This window comes from Pleurodeles waltl, chromosome 4_2 (assembly GCF_031143425.1).
Source record: "Pleurodeles waltl isolate 20211129_DDA chromosome 4_2, aPleWal1.hap1.20221129, whole genome shotgun sequence".
NCBI lineage: Eukaryota > Metazoa > Chordata > Amphibia > Caudata > Salamandridae > Pleurodeles > Pleurodeles waltl.
The window spans coordinates 372,402,118-372,422,950 of record NC_090443.1 but is presented as its reverse complement, the minus strand read 5'-3'; the positions used below and the strand labels follow the sequence as shown (position 1 = coordinate 372,422,950).

Below are 20,833 nucleotides of genomic sequence, written 5' to 3'. Positions count from 1 at the left end.
TCCATCCTCATTCCTGCAGCATCAATTCGTTCACTCTCCTTTTCTGGGAGAGGAGAGTCCCCGGTGACTATTAGCCCATTTATGGGCGGTGATGTAAAGTGGGTCTGAAGCGGCCACCTTATACTTCTTTTCCACCCGCCATGTGATCACTCTAGAGCGTGCAGGTTCCTTAAATATGTCCTCTGCATATTTGAGCATACCGGGGAGCATAGGAAGAAATTGCATGTCCCTATGTGTGGAGGAAAGAGTATTGAACAAGAAGTCCTGCTCTATTGGCTCTTTGTACTGCCCTACATGGTGGAATGCTGCTGCCCTAGAAACTACCTGTTGGTAAGAGGAAGTGTCCTCTGGAGGGGACGGGTGAGCAGGGTAAAGATCCAGGTCATTCTGTGTAATGGGATCAGGGTCATAAACATCCCACGGATCTGGACTATCAGGAAGACCCTTCAAACCCCCAGTGTAAGACTGCGGTAACCACTGAGGTGTGTCATCCCTTTATATAGGTGACTGAGGTGGAAAGTGGAGAGAGGAAGGAGGTGGAGGTGGTGGAGAAGATTGGCGAGCTGGGCTAGTAGCCTTGTTCTTTGTCGTCTTCATTGGAGGAACAGGAACATTCACGGCTTCCTCAAAAGTAAATTTCCTGTTTGGAAGCGCAGGAGAGAAAGGGGAGGCTATGATGCGGCCTGTGCCTTCTTGAATATGAAGGTTTTGCTGTCCAGCATCCATCTTTTCAAGCATTGTCTCAAATGGAGGACTGGTGAAAGACTGGCCTGAGTCCCTGGACTCGGGCCAGTCATTGTACAGTATTGTATGGGGGGGTATGGCCTGTCATTGTATGGTATGGTATGGTATGGTATGGTATGGTATGACCTATCATTGTATAGTATGATATGGCATTGCATGGTCTGGCTTGTGATTGTATGTTATGGTATGGTGTGGTCTGTGATTATATAATATGGTGTGGGCTGTCATAGTATGGTATAGTATGCATCGGTGTGGCATGTCATAGGACAGCATTGTATGGTATTGCTTGTCATTTTATAGTAAGGTATGATATGATATAGTAGACAATCATTTGCTTCTGTAGGTGCCTTACAACTGTGGAAACACTTCTAGGCTCTCAGTCTCTGTTCATGTGAACCAAAGGTACTGGGCAGATGCACCAGCACACCTACGATGTGTGATCTTTTGTTTTAGGAGTAGAACATGTAAATATAGCTGACTTAAATCAAGATGTATCAAAATAATAGGGACAGCCTTCAACAGAGGCTTCCCGTTTTGCTTATAACTGGTCTGCTGTTTGAAAGGTGCTCCTTAGGTGTCCGCAAGGACATAGGCCCTCATTCTGACCTTGGCGGTCGGCGGAGAGGCGGCGGTCGGACCGCGAACAGACCGGCGGTATTAAAAATGGCATTCTGACCGCGGCGGTCACCGCCGCGACCGACCGCCACTTCCCCACTCCGACAGCCACGGCGGTCATGACCGACGGGCTGGAGTCTGCGCACTCCGGTCCGGCGGTCGACCCAAGACCGCCAACGGTATCATGACCCTGCTTACCGCCGCGGTTTCTGGCGGTCGGGAACCGCCATGCGAACCATGGCGGTAGGCACTATCGGGGCCAGGGAATTCCTTCCCTGGCACTGATAGGGGTCTCCCCCACCCCCCACTGCCCCCCCGAGTCCTCCCCCCACACCCTCCACCCCCCTGCCACCCCCCAGAGGTGGTACGAACCCCCTCCCCACCCCCACCCCGACATGCACATACACGCACCCCGACATGCACACACCCCCAACATGCACATATACACACCCCCTACACACACACATACACAACGGGGACACATACCCGCACACATACATGCCGACATGCGCACCCGCCGAACTACACACATTGCCCATAGGCACAGCAGCACTCCCCGCCCGCATGCACGCACTCACACACCCCCTCTACACACTCACACGCACACCCCCATGCACGCACACATCACACAACACCCCCCCCACCCCCTCCCCTCACGGACGATCAACTTGCCTTGTGCGTTGGTCCTCCGGGAGGTGACAGGAGCCATGGGGAGGTGACCGCCAACAGAAGACCGCCACACAGAAATGTGGGTCGTAATTCTGTGGGCGGTGTTCTGCTGGCGTGGCGGTGGAGGTTGACCAGTCTCCACTTTTCCGCCGACCGCCAGTGTGGCTGCTGGCGGTTTTCCGGCGGAACGCTCCCTGCGGTCAGAATGCGCACAGCGGCATACCGCCGCGGTCGGCGGTCTTCACCGCGGCGGTAACTCGGCGGTCTTGCGAAAAGACCGCCAAGGTCAGAATGACCCCCATAGTTTCTTGACCTGTATGTCAGTCTACGAAATGACACCCATATTCTTAACAAGACTTCACCCAACAAATTTAAAGGTTTTATTGTTGGTGACTGAGAATGGGCAAGAAGAATTAGATTGGTTATTTTATTCTCTGCATGGCTCTTTAAAACCATGGGGCAGAACTTCTCACCTGATGTACTCCCTATGATTCTAGTCATGCAGCTCAGTAAGAATTCAATAAAATATAAATGCCTAATTGAATCGTCAATGGATGGTTAGCTACAAAACATATCAGTGGGCATTGCAAGTAAGCAACAAAATGAGGTTTGTTCTATCAGCTTCACATGGATGAAAGACTGGTGACACTGACATATTGTGTAGTTATAAGTAAGGATACAGCCTACTGCACTACCTTCTCGTTTCATAGATCCCCACTGAGTGCATGTGGTTATCCACACAGAATTAACTTGTCTGGTAAAATCCACATAAGTTACACACCAACACAGCTGAAAATGTTGAAACGTACACACAAGTCTTGGAAGTTGCTGATGCATTTCTATCTTGTACATTAAATCAGTGTCTCTCACTGTTCAAAAACATTCACAGTGAGATCTGTCACAAGTTGTTGAACCACCACAAGAAGTGGAGGAACACTAGTAAAGAAATTGATCAGCACTTGGTCCATGCTTCAGGGAAGTGACAAACACTGAAAGGCAAAGTGAAACTGGCATGTGCTTACCAATGAGAGGCAAGAAAATGAGAGTGACGATGAGGCCAACCAATAGGAAGTAATGGGCAAGCTCTATGCCCCCTTTAGGATTAATTAAATAAATAAAAGGTATCGTAAGAAACATCAAATGCGGTGTCTCAGGCAAGACTAAAAAGGCAAAGGTACCTATCACAACAAGATGGGATGCTTTCTAAGTAATATTTGGGGGCACATTTGTAGACATTTCAGCCAAAATAAAATTATCGACTGGTTATGAAGAACAAGTTGGAAATATTCCTAAGTGAACAAAACTAAATCTATATAGAGCCACCACTCAAGACCTACCTTAAAAGGGTACTGTTAGCAACGGGGCCAGTGGAATAATCTTCTACCTCTTAGGTCAAAATATTCACTGCTAAGTTAGAAGTTCAAGTCAAAACTGATCTTAAATTTGAAATACTGAAAAAACGAACTGAAAAGAAGAAAAGAGAATTGTCTTTATTGCCTAATAAAAATTAAGGGCCATATTTATACTTTTTGACGCAAAACTGCGCTAACGCAGTTTAGCGCCAAAAAAATTAGTGCCGGCTAACGCCATTCTGAAGCGCCATGCGGGCGCCGTATTTATTGAATGGCGTTAGCCGGCGTTAGCCGACCGGCGCTGCCTGGTGTGCGTGAAAAAAAAACACGTACACCAGGCAGCGCCGGCGTAGGGAAAAATGGTGTTTGGGCGTCCAAAAATGGGGCAAGTCAGGCTGAGGCAAAAAAACCGTCTTAACCCAATTTGCGCCATTTTTTTTGGGCGCCCAGACGCCATTAACATGACTCCTGTCTTAGCAAAGACAGGAGTCATGCCCCCTTGCCCAATGGCCATGCCCAGGGGACTTCTGTCCCCTGGGCATGGTCATTGGGCATAGTGGCATGTAGGGGGGCACAAATCAGGCCCCCCTATGCCAATTTTTTTTTTGTTTTAAATACTTACCACAACTTACCTTTTCTTCCCTGGGGTGGGTCCCTCCATCCTTGGGTGTCCTCCTGGGGTGGGCAAGGGTGGCAGGGGGTGCCCCTGGGGGCAGGGGAGGGCACCTCTGGGCTCATTCTGAGCCCACAGGTCCCTTAACGCCTGCCCTGACCCAGGCGCTAAAATCCGGTGCAAATGCGGGTTTTTTAGACCCGCCCACTCCCGGGCGTCATTTTTGCCCGGGAGTATAAATCCGACGCAATAGCATCGGAGTCAATTTTTAAGACGGGAATGCCTACCTTGCATATCATTAACGCAAGGAAGGTGTTCACGCAAAAAAATGACGCTAATTCCAGGAACTTTGGCGCTAGACGCGTCTAACGCCAAAGTATAAATATGGAGTTAGTTTTGCATCGAATTTGCGTCGAAAAAAACGACGCAAATTCGGCGCAAACGGAGTATAAATATGCCCCTAAGGATTTCTGATTTTTTAAAATTTACATTTGAATGAGAACTGATTCACCCGTCTTCCAAGTGAAATGATGCATTTAAATCTTCACATCTGACTGAATTCAGGGTCCAGATAGATGATGGCAACATTCAATCACAATCACTGGGTAAATTAGATTCAGATCACACATACTTTGACCAGAAAAGAAATAAAAGGAAAGTGACATTACAGTCCCTTTACCCCGATGAGAGGGAACTAATTGCTACTCCCAAATTCACTAAGTACGCTCCGTAACCAATGAATGAGAGGCCTCAGTTTTTAAGGAACATGTGATGAATGCAGGACCTTCAAATCAGCAAACCAAAGTGTTCAGAGACTTAAGCAACTGTTTTACAGTTAACATCAAGAATGGAAGAGAAAGAGAATCAGGAGAGCACAAGTAATTGGAATACATTATACTCTAGTTGACGAGGTCAGCTTGCACAGAGTACTACTCATAAGAAATTGCTCACAGGCGACATTGGTATGATTTAAAATTATACATTTAAAAAAGGTTAAATTGTGTGAAAATGTCAACTGAAACAACTGGTAGAGTTCGACTGGACTGTGATGATATTTCACCAGGAAGAGCCTGAAGGAGGACAGAAAAACTGCATGTCCATGGTCCACGTTTTTACTTCACCCCTTAGCAATAACTTTATCTCTTTTGATAAGCTACACAGAACATATGTTTTAGGTTTACCCTTTCTTTGATTTCTAAACGCAGTAAAGATCTAAAATGAGAGATAACTTATAGACCTATTGTGATAATTAACCAAAATGAAATGGTTTTCAGTAGCGTTGAGAATAATGTATATAACCCAAAAACAATATATTTCGTGCTTACTCCAATTAGGGATCCAGACCAGACTAAATTTTCCTTGGCTCGGAATTATTTCATGATATTATGCAGACTGCCCACTGTGTAAGACAAGTTTAAAACACAGCATCATTGTTGCTTTCTTTTGATGTAGAGAAAGCATTTTACAGGGTAAATTTGAGATGTATTATCATGTAAATATGAAACTTGTGCAGCACGCGTCTGTCACAAGTGTGAACTCATAGGGCATTTTTGGAAGAACGTAAGAATGTAGTATGATCTGTGTGGGAAAAAATGGTGACTTACATGAAGTAATGATAAGTGCACCAAACGTGTTGCTGTAAACCTAAAACAAACATCAGCTGTAGTATCTTCTTGGCTTTTTTTACAATGTATAGTGATTCAAATGTCACTTTACCTGATTTAAGTGCAGTAACAATCTTTCAAGGCACCAGAGGCAGCACGAACAGCACTTAGATATGCACCTTGTGCAGCAGTTCCCCTAGAGAAGAGAAAATAGACTGAGTACTCCAAAATGAATGTTACAGAAAAAAATCTTTCTTGTCACTAAGCTAGCATGTATATTCATTTCTGTTTCACATATTAATGCCTAATAGATTGGAAAGTTGGCAAGATAATCTTTCACAGAAAGTGAAACATTTCACTTGGACATAAACAACTCGTCAGCCAACAGCTGCTTGTGGATGAAACTCTGCAGGGCAATAACCCGGAGCTGACCGACCAGCTACAGGAAATAACAGGAAATAATGTTTACACACTTACATATTTTGGCTATGATGCATTTTCTATCACTTAAGCCAATTAGACTTATCACACTAACCCGACAGGCGATGCCAAAAAGTGTCCAACCTCAGGCCGGAGTGCATTGACAAAGCGAACAATTTATTAACGAAAGTTAAAATAAATAAGCATAAAACATTTTCCTACAAGTTGAAAAGTTACACATTGGAGACAGTTGGAGACCTTCGAAGTAACGAACTCTTTCTGTTGCAAGTTGAAGGAAAAAAATATTAAAACCCAAGGCGAAAGGCCAGGAGATGGTGAGACATCAGAAAATATGCAGAAGTGCAATATATATTGGTTCCAGTGAATCAGAGGCTTCACATTTATTTGATAATAATAGCTTAACAAAGTACCTTTTCATATAGCACTTCATAACACAGTTTTGCCACATGTAAACACACTAACTAAAAGCTGCTAGTATTACCCAACTTAATGGTACTCAATTCAGCAACAAACTAAATACAGAAAGGCACAGTGGGCCTTGCTATGCTTCAGTCCTATGCCCTGCAGACAACCACAGACATTAGCAGCTAATGTTTTACTTACTGAGTCATCTTAGCAGGATATCTTGCTATTTTTGTTCAACATACATAAATCTAGAATGGCCACAGTCCCGGTTTTCCCCATCTGTCCTGGCAAATCTCAGCACATCATACTAAGGTACTACTTCCAGGTTTGTGGAACGTCCTGATATTTGGTTTTCACCCTAAATAGGTACAACACAACCGACCATTAGTATGGCATTGCAGCACTTTTGATAGCCCTAGGATAAATTTGCAAATGGGTCAGCGGTTTCCATTGCAGACCGCAGTCGTAATAGGTATGGGAGTTGTGGTGTTTGTAAGTTGAAGGAATGTGCCTTTAGTAGGAGAATGTGTCAGACTTAGGCTCTCGTTAGGAGTCCTATTCGGGCAAAAAATAATAATTTTCAGTTGAACTGGAATGACAAGTTTTGTAGTTTGGCTGAAAATGGTGAGCAATTTAGGAAAATATGCTCCCCTTCAACCGGACCCAGAGAATTAGATTGCTGCCCTACACCTACGAAGCCAAGAACCCCATCTGTATGTCCCCCAAGGAACATTACTTAGTCCTACCCTCTTCAACGACTGTAAGGCACCACTCACCCACATCATAAAATCCCACAGGATCAACATTGTATCCTACGCAGACGACACCCAACTCATATTCTTCTTCTCAAACAACCACCACACCACCAGGAGCAACTTCAACCCCTGCATGTCCAATGCAGCTATCTAGATGAAACAGAACTACCTAAAGCTCAACACTAATTAAAATGAAGTCCTGATCTTCAGCAACAAGAAGTCTCCATGGGATCCCTACTGGTGGCTAGTCGCCCACAGTCACCGACCACGCCAAAAACCTCAGTATCATTGTGATGAGAGACTCATAATGGCCAAACAAGTGAACACTGTTACTTTCTCCTCTTTCTTCATCCTACGCATACTCCACAAAATATTCCACTGGCTCCCCACTGACACTAGATGCATGGTCACCCTGGCCCTCATCACCAGCAGACTGGACTATGACAATGCACTCTACACCAGCATCATAACTCAGCTCTTACAAAGACTCCTGACTACCCAGAACACTGCTTCCAGACTCATCCATCCTCAACATCCACCACAATCTAAACATCACATCCTACCTCAGAGAGTTACACTGGCTACGAATCCAGAAGCTATGCCAATTCAGTGTTACTGGTTTGGATCTCACTTCACTAGCCCCAAGACGCTCTAGGGCAATCGTGTGCTCTAGAAGTTTTGCAAATCAAATCAATCAAATTCAAACTGCTCACTCACATACAAAGCTCTCCACAACGTTGGACCTGCCTACCTCAACCACCATCTCAACTTCCATCAACCCACAGGGCAAGTGTGCACGTCCTCACTCCTCCTTGCAGAAGTAGCCTGCATCTGCAGGAGCAAGTCAAGAGGACACTCCTTTTCCTACATCACTGTCAAATCCTGGAATTATCTACCTCACCACATAAGGACCTCCCCATCCCTTCTCAAATTCCTCAAGAAACTGAAGATCTGACTATTTGACTAGGAGCCCAAACAGCCTACTCAACTAATCTAGCGCCCGCATGTCCCTTAGATAATAAGTGTGCTCTACAAATCAACAGAACGGAACATAAGACGAACTGTGAGTCCAGATGACTTTACTAACATTGTTCGAATATCCTTCTCATTTAGTAGGATTGCCGCTTGCAAAACAAGTGAATATGTGAGATAGGTAGTTACTGGGGGTATGCGCTAATGTGTGTACTGTAACCACTGTGCCCCAACACTTCCAATCTAAGCTCCAAACATAGGTAAATAATGCAGAGAAGGTGGCTTGCAAAATAAGCTGGCTTCAGTGTTTTGAGGCACAAGACAAGCACGACAAACCAAACAGAACACTGGGATCCAGGCTTCAGCACTTATCATACCACCTTACCATAAGAAATCCTAAGGAGGCACTGATGTCTCAGTACAAGCTGCCAGGCTCTGGAACTCACTACTAGCCAACATTAGAAGCACCCTGGAGCATATAGACTTCCAAAGACAGTTAAAAATATGGCTTTTTCCTAGATGACTGCACCACCCACACCCTGACAACAGAGCCAAAAAAACAGTTGCAACATCAAGGACAGTCCTCATCTTACAACCCATAAATTAGAAACAACTCAACAAGGAAAGTCCTTTCAATATGCAGATAAGCTAAGAAGGGCTGGCCTGTGGTTCACCATAACATTATATAGTTATGTACTTGATATATACGTTATACCAGTTATGGCCCACAATCATAATGAGACCATAATATGCAGCAGCAAGCAGCAAATTGTAACTTGTACCTCTTAAATTCACATACAGAATATTTGCTATGAAGGAAGTTCATCACTAGCACTGTACAACAAAAAACAAAACATCAAATGTACTGTCATTGATTGCTGTACAATGTGAACTTCAATCTAGTTTTTCACTGCTGGTCCCAAATACCTTTACAATCTGATCACCAGCTGCAGCCCATCCTTTGGGGCTGAGGGGCCACACTCACCCACCTTTTGATCCTCAAGAAGAGTGTCTGTCAGGCTGAGCAAAGGTCAGCCTGACAGACACTCCTCATTTTCAGGTCAAGCAGCCAGAGCTGGACATGTGCTATTTGCGCAGGCTTCTGGCTGCCTGGGCTGAACTTTGCTGGACTGAAGAAATCATAGCCCTGTGGGCATGACCTCTTCAGCCTAACAAAGGTGCCTCATAGCCCTCCCCCTCATGGCGAGGGGGAATGTCCCCGATTGCTTCGGACCTGGGCGCTTCAGTTTTAACGGTCAGCAATCTCACTGACTCCAATCCACTCTGTGACGAGTTGTGACTGCTGCCTTCCCTCATTGGCTAACCTTAGGTTAGCCAGTAAGGGAAGACAGCAGTCCCAACCCTCCTGGAACCTCTGAGGCAGAGCTTAAGGTAAGTGTGTGTGTGTGTGTGTGTGTTTTTTTTTTTTAAATTAATGTTTGGTGCGTGCATGTATGTTTGAATATTTGATGATGAGTGTTGTGAATGGTTGCGTGTGCCACGTCTGTGTGTGTGAATGAATGAGTGTGAGTGTGCATGTGTGCCCTGCCTGCACCCTTCCCTCCTAAAATTGCCAGTGCTGATCGCTTCTTTACAACTAATAAAGACACTCACATGGGGGATGATAATGAAAACGACCAGCCCCACAGATCTCTCCTATTCTCTATCCCTCCAACCATACGAGCTTAGGACCACAACTAATCACAAAATATCAGATTAGACAACACTGTGCAGTAACCAGATATAATATGTCATAAAAATACAATAAAGAGAACTTCAGAGCTGTTCAAAGCTACTAAACACCATAAAACTGTGTCTATCTCTCACACTTCACCATCCACCACACTGCGTCCCATAACACGATAATTGCTCCTCGGTGGTCATTATGCATGAAATGGAAACACTTGCACACAGGATAAACACAACATCCTTCCCACCAAACATCCTACATGGTGTAGGGTGCTACCTGTGTTGGCAAGGGCTTAAGCGCCTCACATAGGGACAGTAAACGCTATATTAATGCTGCAATACTACAGAAATCGTGTAAAAATTGAAGAGATGCATAAAAAGCAAACAGTAAAGATCATGCAAAAAGAAATTGCATACATCCAAAGTAAAATTGCATTTATTTATTTTACCCATACTTGTACATTCTTGGTGCTTCTCAAGACTTTGAAATGTGCAGCAGCACCCGGAAGGACAGCACTACCAAACAATGTTTCCATAGTCTTGGAGAGAGCACAATGAGCAGGACGAAAGTGATAGGTGCAGAATGGTGCATTTTAAAAGGATCATTCTCTCAAGTAATTTGATGGAAAACGGATTGCTCTACCAGAAATCGGAAAATAGGACCTAGATATGTCCCCAAATTGTTTTTAATGAAATAATAGAGCCACCATGTGCATTTGAAAAGCACATCTGGTCAGTTCAGTGTCTAAACAAGATAGACTTCGGCTACATTATTTAAACAATTTTCACTGGAGGTAAAGGGGGCATTTGAATGGTATGATTTACTGATGCATATTTAGTCATCATACAAATGAGACATGGGAAGTTGTGATGTGCAGAATAAAACAGTGACCTTCATTAAAATAAGCATTGGCAATGGTAGCAGGTACGGCTTGCATTGTACATGCTGACTAAATCATTAACGAGGCCTAGTGCCGTGAAAAAACAAAGCAAAAAGTTGCTTTCTGCATACGATCCATTTACGAGATAAATAATTTAGTGTATAATGATTCAGAGTTCTTTTGGGATGTAAAAGAGACCCTCGTACATTGTAGTGCCAGCACTACACTGTAGGATGAATGCTACACCAAAGAGCCAAAACGATGATGTGAGTGTGAAATACTACTTAGGGTGGAGCCAAAACCTACACTATTTATATAAGAGCCTCCATACTATTCTGACCAATCAGCAGCAGTGGAAATTTATCCGCCAAATGTATTATCCCTCAACTGGAATCACACCACCCGGTACAGGAAGCGATGAGAAAAGCACTGCATATGATACAGTAAGGTACCAGGCTGTATGACTCCAGTGTGAATTATTCATTGAGAATATTATGCCAGATTGGACTAAAGTTGAATGGTAAGAATCCCTCTTTAACATTTAAGTAAAGTTGAAGCCAGTGAACATTGACTCTTGCATTGTAATAACATCCAATCTACTCTGCTCCTGCAACATATAACAAGTTATTACAATCGATACAATACATGGATGTCCTTTATAAAACCTGTTTCTTATTGTTTTATACATTCTAATTAGAAGACCACTAGTCATTTGTAATAACAAATTTGTGTAGCTAAGAACTTATTACAGTTTACTGTGATGTCATAACTCCCTTTCACAGCACCAGACACAGTGAAAGACAGGGCATTTAAGTGAATATTATATGCTGTTTAAACAAGGTAAAGATGAACTAGCTTTCCAACTCTTCTGATTTGTTTCCCTGAAATCTGAAGTCAACAGCAACAAGCACTGGCATAGGCAACATCTCCCCTTCCTAATGTACCATGCAACTGGCTTTGGCAATGCTTGTTTGCAAAGCATTTTAAAAAACCTAAAATGAAAAAAACAAACATTTCAAAATATTGAATGAAAGCAAACACATATGTCAAGGTATCTCAAAACAGTACACTGAATTCAATATTTTCAATCTTTATAAATGGTCCACTTAAATCTTCACTCTTTGAACAGAATTAAAAAAGAATAGAGGAAAAGGCTGCCATAGCCTAATTTACTTTCAAAAAGGCGGAAAGATCAATTGTTTGACCTTGTTAGCTCTGCAAGCAGATTAATGGGTATCCAGATCAAGAGACATCTACTTTTCAGTCATCATAGCTAATACGCCTTGTGTCTCAAATGCCAGTTGAGTGAGCACAGCAGACAGTCCCCCTTAGAGCACCATAAGAGCCTGTGTGTGTCAAGGCCTGTGCTATGTGCAGTGCAGACAAAACAAAAACAACCCTCAAAATTCTGTTCTTTTGTCATGCTGCAGCAAAAATTTACCTATTGCTGTACTTTCACAGAAAAGCTGGGAGGGGTAAGGCACATATTTGAGAGGGGAAGCAGCACACTAGAAAGAAAGCAAGAAAACATGCACTGTCATTGAATGATGAAGGAAAAAGAAAAAAGGAGTTCCTTGAATGTGAACAATGAACGAATACAAGTCATCCAGTCAAAAGGTTGGTAAGTACGCTATGCTCCAAGTTAAGCACAAGCTTAAGAAGAGGAAAGAAAGTCATCAAATAAGAAGCAAGCGAATGAGAGTACCATGAAAGCCAAACAAGGTAAAGAAATGGGCTGGCACAGAGCTATTTGTTTGTTTGTAGTATGGTTGACAAGAGGAATTTCTGAAAGCAGTCTATCGGCAAGACCTAAAAAGGAGACCTTGACAGAAGTATATTTACCTTTTTGCACTTATAGTTCATTTACTGGAAAGCAGAGATCTCTGCATGTTATCTTATGATATGAATCAAAGTCATTTTTGAAAGCAACTTACATTAAACTACATATGATATGTTTTTGAAATAAATTACTGGATGAAACTGGTGTGTTCGAATTCACCCTGGAAATGTATTTTTTTTAAATTGGAGGGCAAAAGTGTGATCATGTATAAAAAAGGAATACCATCTGCCAAATGTTATAAAGATATTCCAACTCACCCAGTTACATGACCTTGTAAAGAAACTCAGACTTTGACCTAGTTCCTCTTTATAGTAACTGAACTCCTCAGTGACTTACAATATCCTTTATAATCTAAGGAGTAAGATACTTTATCCCATATCTTAATAATATGTGTTTCTGATGAAACAGTTATACCTCAAAGACCATCAAATTTAGAAATCCAAAATGTTTCATGACCGCAAAGTTCAACACAGGAGTCAGCACTTCAGTGCTCTTTGTGGGTGCCAGGATGTAATCTGTAAGGGTGTGCTGAAGTGTCCGATCCAGTGAATTTCAATTAAATGACAAAAACATTATGAGGCAGGGCCTGGCTACCTGTAAAACAACCTTTACCTGTAGCAAGCATGGTTGCTTGGGATATGGACTTTGACTGCAGCATAAGGTGTAAGAATAATTGGATTGATAGCGTATTTCCATAGCCAAAAAACATTAATTTGAAGATTAGAAAATTAGGTAACTTTTCTCTGTTCAACTGACTTATTACATTTAGGGAAAAAAGACTCCATACAGCAAAACACTTCATATATCTCACGTTTGGAAAACAGAATTTCAGCATGAAGTTTTTCTTTCCACAATGCTTTCCAGAGTGAGGCAGGGATGGCTCCTCCATTAGGGCGGAGGAGCAACCCCCCCACCCCACCTGCCAGGCAGCGACAGCTGCAAAACCTTTCAAAGAAAACGATAATAAACTGTGTTTATTATCGTTTTCTTTGAAAGGAGCAGGGCCACAGGGGTGATGAGCAGTGAGGGGGAGTGCTCAGCACTCCCCTTCAGAGCGCATGTGTGTTTGGCTGGTTTGGCTGGCTGTCTTGGTTGCTGGGCTGGAGAGAGCCTGCATGTGTGTTTGGCTGGTTTGGCTGGCTGTCTTGGTTGCTGGGCTGGAGAGAGCCTGCACAGGCTCCCAGTATGCATGGGAGCACCCTGGCTGGGTGCTCCCAGCCAATCCTGACGCTGCTTTGAGCAGTGTTAGGTTTAGACGCAGGGCAGGCTGGGAGCCTGTGCCTGCAAGCAAGAAGACGGAGGAGCAGAGCAGAGCAGAGCAGTGCAACGGTGAGGAGGTAAAAAAATGTTTCTTCTTAATTTAATTTTGATTCCCCCCGTCTCCGTGCGCCATCCCGCCCATTCTGCGCTCCGTGAGCCGCCACTGGAGTGAGGGCCCAATTTAGAGTTTGGCAGAGAGGGTACTCTGTTGCAGCAGCAACGGAGTACACTGTCCACCAAATATGGGTCGGCACGCCTAATTCTGAGCCACCTGACTGCTTCCCCTATTTAAAGTAGGCAGGGGGGGGGACAATAAAAAGAAAGAAACACATCGTACCATAGGGGAGAACTTCCAGGGTTTCGGAGCAATTTGTTTTTAGTTTTCCAAAATCAAGCTTCTGCTTTGGCTAAAAGTCCAATTCAGTGGTGCATGATGCTTCAAGAGGCTACTTTACATTAGCTCAACAGCTACTGTCATTTAAGTGCTTGACCTTAATTAGGTGTAAAAACTGGGACAATTACCAAGGAGGATGGGTGGGGTGGTGGGGTAGGGATAGTTGATAGTTTTTTGTTCCCCTGGCAGGAAAACCAGTCGGGATGGGCCAAGGAACTTAGTTTTCTTCAAAGGGGACTGTAATGTTACAAGTAAATCTAAGGTCATATCGCAAAAGACCTAGCCCCTCATTATGTCATTGGTGGTAAGTACCGCTTACCGCCAAGCTGATTGCTGCCAACATACCGCCGCCGCGGATCACCGCTACCCATATTATGACACAGACATGGCAATCTGTCACTATACAGCCACACACACAAGTCCGCCAGCCCAAAGGTCTGTGATAAACTGGCGGTATCCAAACCCACACTGTTACACCAACAGAACTACGCCCACAACATTATGACCCATGAATCACCATGGTGGACATTCAATGGTGGTAAACCATAGGCACTACATACTGCTGCGCTCAAAATACACAAACACATACAAAGCAACACTACATTGGACAATTCAAACTACACACACCTGACACCCATACACACACCCACACCACTGTAAAACACAAACCAACATTACCCACAACCCTTTACCATTACAAACAAGTGCCACAAGAGAGATAGCAAGACCACAGACAAGACCACAGCCACACACCACCATCACCTATACACCACCAATGCACTTTACATCACACACCCCAACACATCACCCTCACCCACACCACTCACACTACACCCATGGCACCAGACCCCAGATTCTCTGAGGAGGAGCTGAGGGTCATGGTGGAGGAAATCATCCAGGTAGAGCCACAGCTATTCGGATCACAGGTGCAGCAGACATCCATTGCTAGGAAGATGGAGCTATGGCGGAGAATCGTGGACAGGGACAACGCCGTGGGACAGCACCCCAGAACAAGGGATGACATCAGGAAGAGGTGGAACGACCTATGGGGGAAGGTGCGTTACACACCAGCAAGACACCAAATAGCTGTACTGAAGACTAGTGGTGGACCCCCCACCTCCTCCCCCAAAACTAACAACATGGGAGGAGCAAGTCTTGGCAATTATGCATCCTGAGAGCCTGGCAGGAGTAGGAAGAGGATTGGACTCTGGTAAGTCAAATCTCTATTGCTATCACCCCCCTACCTGCATGCCATCACAAACCCACACCCTCACCCACACTCCCATCACTCCATCACCTACTACACACCCCACCATCACAACCCACCCCTCCCAATACCAAGCCCTGCATGCAACACCAATGCATGGACCCCCATCACAGACCTGCATGGACACCTATCACTAAAGTATGCACACTAGAGGGAAACAGCAAGCCCACCAAATAACTACTCACTCAAGGCAAAGCTGCCAGGGCAATAACAACCTTAGAGGGCAACACACCCATGCACAAGATGTCACACGCAGAAACAATAACACTGCATTTACATCCCCACAGGTCCCCCACCCAACGCCACCGGAGAGGAGGTGCCAGCAAGATCCAGTCCCCCCACAAGAGACCTACAGTGATGACAGCAGCTCTGGACGCCTGCATCTGGATGACCAACCTGGCCCATCAGGAATCTCCGGACAGTCAGTAACTCAGGCACAGTCCCATACCACTGCAGAGCCTCCCCCCTCAGGAAACACCACCACAGTACCCAACCTGTGGGCCCATACCTCTGTCCCCAGGACACATCAATCAGCAGTGTGTCCACCACTACAGGGACCCCAGGCCACCCCACAAACACAGGACGATCAGGGACCTGGGGTCAGTGGCAGTGGGCACACGGTTCAGGGGACAGAGGCACAGGACAACAGGGAAGCTGGGAGGACTGCTGGGCACCTACCACTAGACTGATGACCAGCCATCCACCTCCGCTGCCGCTAGTGGACGGGAGGCCCCTCCACAGGACCAACAGGCCACCAGCACCCCTCCCCCTACAGAAGGAGAACCACCCCGCAAACGGTCCCTGCGATCCAGGCAGAAGCCAGAGACTATTGCCAAGACCCCTGCCAGGAAATAAGACTGTCCTGATTGTCATCCTTGTGTCCCACCCTGTCACCCTGTCCACCTTGAACTGCCAATGCTCCACTTCCTATGCCCCCTTGGACAATGCACCTGTGATCCACATAGACTGGACTCTATCCTGGACTTTCCTCCTCCATCACCCCAGCCCATTGCACATCCCCCTCTACTCATTAGCACTTAAATAAACACCATTTGAAAAGAGATACAAGTATGGAGTCTGTCAAATGATTGAACCATATATTCGTTTAACAAGCTTTAAACACTGCAATACAACTGTATAGTAATGTATACATATGAATGACCTGTAGTTGGCTGCAGTCAACACACCAGGAACAATAGTGGGGCACAAAAATCTGCAAATAGAGATGCCAAAGGGTACAGTGAGTGGCCATAGAAGTGGGAAACTCAGCCTGCCAGTGACAATGTCAAACAGTCATTTAAATGTGAAGTTGCACTGTCTTATCTGTGTGTTATTGGATGTATTGTCGAATTATTGCACTTCTGTTGTTCTCATCCTCATCCTCTGCCTCTTCATCTTCATTGTCCACAGGGTCCATGCTGCCACACGCCCATCTCCAGCCTTATCCTCCTGCAGAAAAGGCACCTGGCGACGTAAGGCAAGGTTGTGCAACATACAGCATGCCACGATGATCTGGCAGACCTTCTTGGGTGAGTAGCACAGGGAATCGCCTGTCAGATGGAGGCAACGAAAACTAGCCTTCAGGAGGCCGAATGTCCTCTCTATGATTTTTCTTGTTCGCCAGTGTGCCTCATTATAACGTTCGTCAGCGCTTGTCCTGGAATTCCTCACAGGGGTCAGTAGCCATGAGAGGTTGGGGTAACCAGAATCAACTGCAAATATCGAGGGACAACTTTTAAAAACACACTCAACCTTAGGGCCCCCTTAGGGCCCACACCATACCCCTACACCAACATCAACTGGGTGGGAACCAGGGCTCACCTATTAGCCACACCCTGTGCCTCTGGAGTTGAGCCATCACATATGGGATGCTGTTATTCCTCAGGATAAAGGCATCATGCACAGACCCAGCATTGATGTGGGAGAAGTACTGGTCCGCCAGGCACAGTATCTGCACATTCATAGAGTGAAAGTTCTTTCGATTTCTGAAAACCTGTTCATTTCTCCGGGGTGGGGGGGACAAATGCAATAAGTGTATCATCAATAGCCCCAATAATGTTGGGGATATGTTCCATTGCATAGAAATCAGGTTTCACTGTGGCCAAATCCTCCACCTGGGGGAAGACGATGTAGCTGCGCATGTGTTTAATCAGGGCAGACAGCACTCTTGTCAGCACTATTGAGAACATTGGCTTTGACATTCCTGCTGCCAAGCCCACTGTCACTTGGAAAGAACCAGTTGCCAAGAAATGGAGCACTGATAGCACTTGCACAAGAAGGGTGATCCCAGGGGGGTGGGGGATGACGGATTGCAGATATCAGGTCAGGTTCTAATTGGGCACACAGCTCTGTGATTGTGGCCCTGTCCAGTCTATAGGTGAGGATAATGTGCCTGTCCTCCATTGTTGCCAAGTCTACCAGGGGCCTGTACACGGGGCGATGTCTCTATCTCCTATTCATCCGCAGCGGTTGCAATCTAGGGGGCAAAACGGTAAGCAGCTGGTCAGTATTCCATATTTCCAAACACTACACTTCATTGCATGTTGTGACTGTAACAGTATATTGTTGGGTAGGCCCAAATGGTGCTTATGTGTACTGTGACGCAGTTAGGTGCCATGGCCTACCCCCCCCCCCTTGAAATGGCTTCCGCTTCTCCTGTTTGGAGGGACATGTGGAAATGAAGTAATTCCGTAGACGTTGTGCGCCGTTGCGGGAGGCGGTCGTAAACCGCAGTGCATCTCTTCATTGGTTAACATTGGGCCCTATGGGTTATAGTGGACAATGGTGATGAACACCGGTGGTGACGGTACGCACCGCCGCGGAGGTGCCCGCCATTTTAAATCTGTTCACTCACTTGCTACCTGACCTTCAACAGGAGAGGACCTATACTGCATGTGCTGCTGTGACCTGTGTCTGGAACCTACCATGGCTCGTGTCACTGGGGAAAGGGCCCCTGCCTTAATTGTGGCGGAGTTGGAGTGACTGGTGGATGGGGTCCTACCCAAGTACAGAATCCTGTACAGGCCTACAGACTAACAGGTGAGTACACTGTGAGCACGATGCATGGGGCATGAATGAATAGAGAGGTGTGTGTGAAGGCCTCGTATAGGGGGAGGGATTGGTGGAAGGGCACTGAGCAGCGTGCTGCATGTATGGTGGGCCATGTCTGTGCGTAATGGGATGTGAGGACTATGGTGGGCCATGAGTGTAACAGGCAGGACGATCTGACTGATACCTTTTCCTATGTGTATTCCTGAAAAGGGTATTAGGCGTGCCATCGCCAATGACGTGCGGACCATGGGGGTCTACAGCAGGCGGAGCATCCATTGTCGGAAACGGTGGAAGGACCTTAGACGCTGGGTACGAAAGACCACGGAGACCTAGCTGGGGATGGCCTCCAAATGAGGAAGGGGTGCCCGTCGAACCCTGACCCCCCAATGGCCCGCATACTGGTGGTGGCCTATCAGGAGCTGGATGGGCACTTGGGGGCATCACAGCAGCCACAAGGGGGTGAGTACAGTGCCCCAATTACTACTTGCGTGTGGTGGAGTGGCATCCGGGTGGGGGATGTGGGCCTGTGGGTGCCCCTAGGCCAGGCTGGACATTGCAGGGTAGGTCCCAATTTGGGCAGGGTTCTGACGTAAAATACCTCCATCCACGCTAGTAGGCATCCACTACTGGGCATGGGTCTGTGGGTCTAAGGTATGCTGCAATTGGCGTTAGGTGTCCTTGTCCATGGGCTGGCGACTAGCATTGTGACTGGTAGTGCACTGCCTAGTGCGTAGGGCTGTTCCCTGTGTGAGTGTGCTGTGTATGCCAACGGTGGTGTTGTTGCCACCATTGACCAAGTGTATCCTTTGTCTCTCCCTCCCCCTTATTTTGTCACCCTGTGCTTTTCTGCATTAGCATCATCTGGCGGAGGAGCAGAGGCACCAGCGACAGTGAGAGCTGTATCCCACATGGCCCAAGTGGCCGAATCCACTGACGGTGAGGGCACTAGTGGGACAGAGGGCGAGGGGAGCACCACAGCGCAGACTGGAGGGGACAGTTCGGGCAGTGATATCTCCTCCGATGGAAGCTCCCTGGTGGTGGCGGACACCTCAGCACCCACCCTAACTACAGGTACAGCCAACACCCCGTACCAGCACTGCCCTCCCAGCAGCCCCTCAGCGTGTTTCCCAGGCACCTCAGGCCCTGCCCCAATTAGCCCTGCTGCCCTGAGTGAGGAGGCTATTGACCTCCTGCGATCCATCTCTGTTGGGCAGTCGACCATTGTGAATGCCATCCAGGGGCTGGCAGCCCATTTGCAACAGACTAATGCATTCCTGGAGGGTATTCACTCTGGCATGGCAGCCCAACAGAGATCAATACAGGCTCTGGCCTCCTCCCTGATGGCAGCCATTGGTCCCTGTTTCTAGCTTCCCCCCTCCAACTTCCTTTACCCAATCCCATTCCCCCCAAACCCAACCTATCCCAAGCACACAGGCAGACCAGCATGCACACAGGACAACACACAGGAGTGCTACAGGCAAACCCAAGCACTACACATCATCCCACAGGCACTCACACAAACACCATACAGAATCAGACATACCAACATCCACTGCTTCCACTGTGTCCCCCTCCTCGTCATTCACCTCCCTCCCGGTAGCGTCTACACTACACCTGCATGCACTACATCCTCATCCACTACCACCATCACGCCTATCACTACACACCCTGCGCTGGCAGTCACCACCCCCACATCCATGCACACGTCCCCTGTGTCCTCTCCCACTGTGTCTGTGCCCCTCCTCCCAAAGGACACAAACGCAAGCACTCAGACACTCAACAGCCATCCACCTCACAATAGCACCCAGCCCATGCACCTGCACCCAAAATCAGCAGACAGACACCTCCTACAACCATTTCCTCTTCCTCCACTCCCAAACCTTCACACTCACCGTTGATCTCTTCCCTACCACTCCCCCCCTTCACATTGGGCCAGGGTGGTCAGAACCCAGGCGAGCACCTCAGCCACCCAGTTCACGGCCACAGTATTGTCAACAGCTACTGCAGGTGGGAGAGGATCCCGGGCACCAGGCAACCACACTGAAAGCGTGCCTGCACAAGCAGTGTCTAGGAAGGGCAAGGAGGCATCACCAGCTCCATCTAGGAAAGGCAAGGAAGCACCACCAGCTGCTACAGAGAAGGGCAAGGAGGCACCACCACCTGCGTCTAGGAAGGTCAAGGTGGCACCACCACCTGCTACAGGGAAGGGCAAGGGGAAATCCCCGGCAGCAGGCAAAAAGGACAAGAGGCCTGGTGCTGGGACTCAGTCGGAGCCCCCACC

The 20,833-nt window shown here is 46.6% G+C and overlaps 1 protein-coding gene across 1 annotated transcript in view; it reads right to left on the bottom strand.

Moving 5' to 3' along the window:
• Positions 1 to 20,833, bottom strand: part of SLC44A3 (solute carrier family 44 member 3) — a 556,605-nt gene that overhangs the window by 48,653 nt on the left and 487,119 nt on the right. The window contains exon 12 of the mRNA XM_069231480.1: positions 5,710 to 5,793. Coding sequence (XP_069087581.1) covers positions 5,710 to 5,793 — 84 coding nt within the window. The remainder of the gene's footprint in view (positions 1 to 5,709; positions 5,794 to 20,833) is intronic.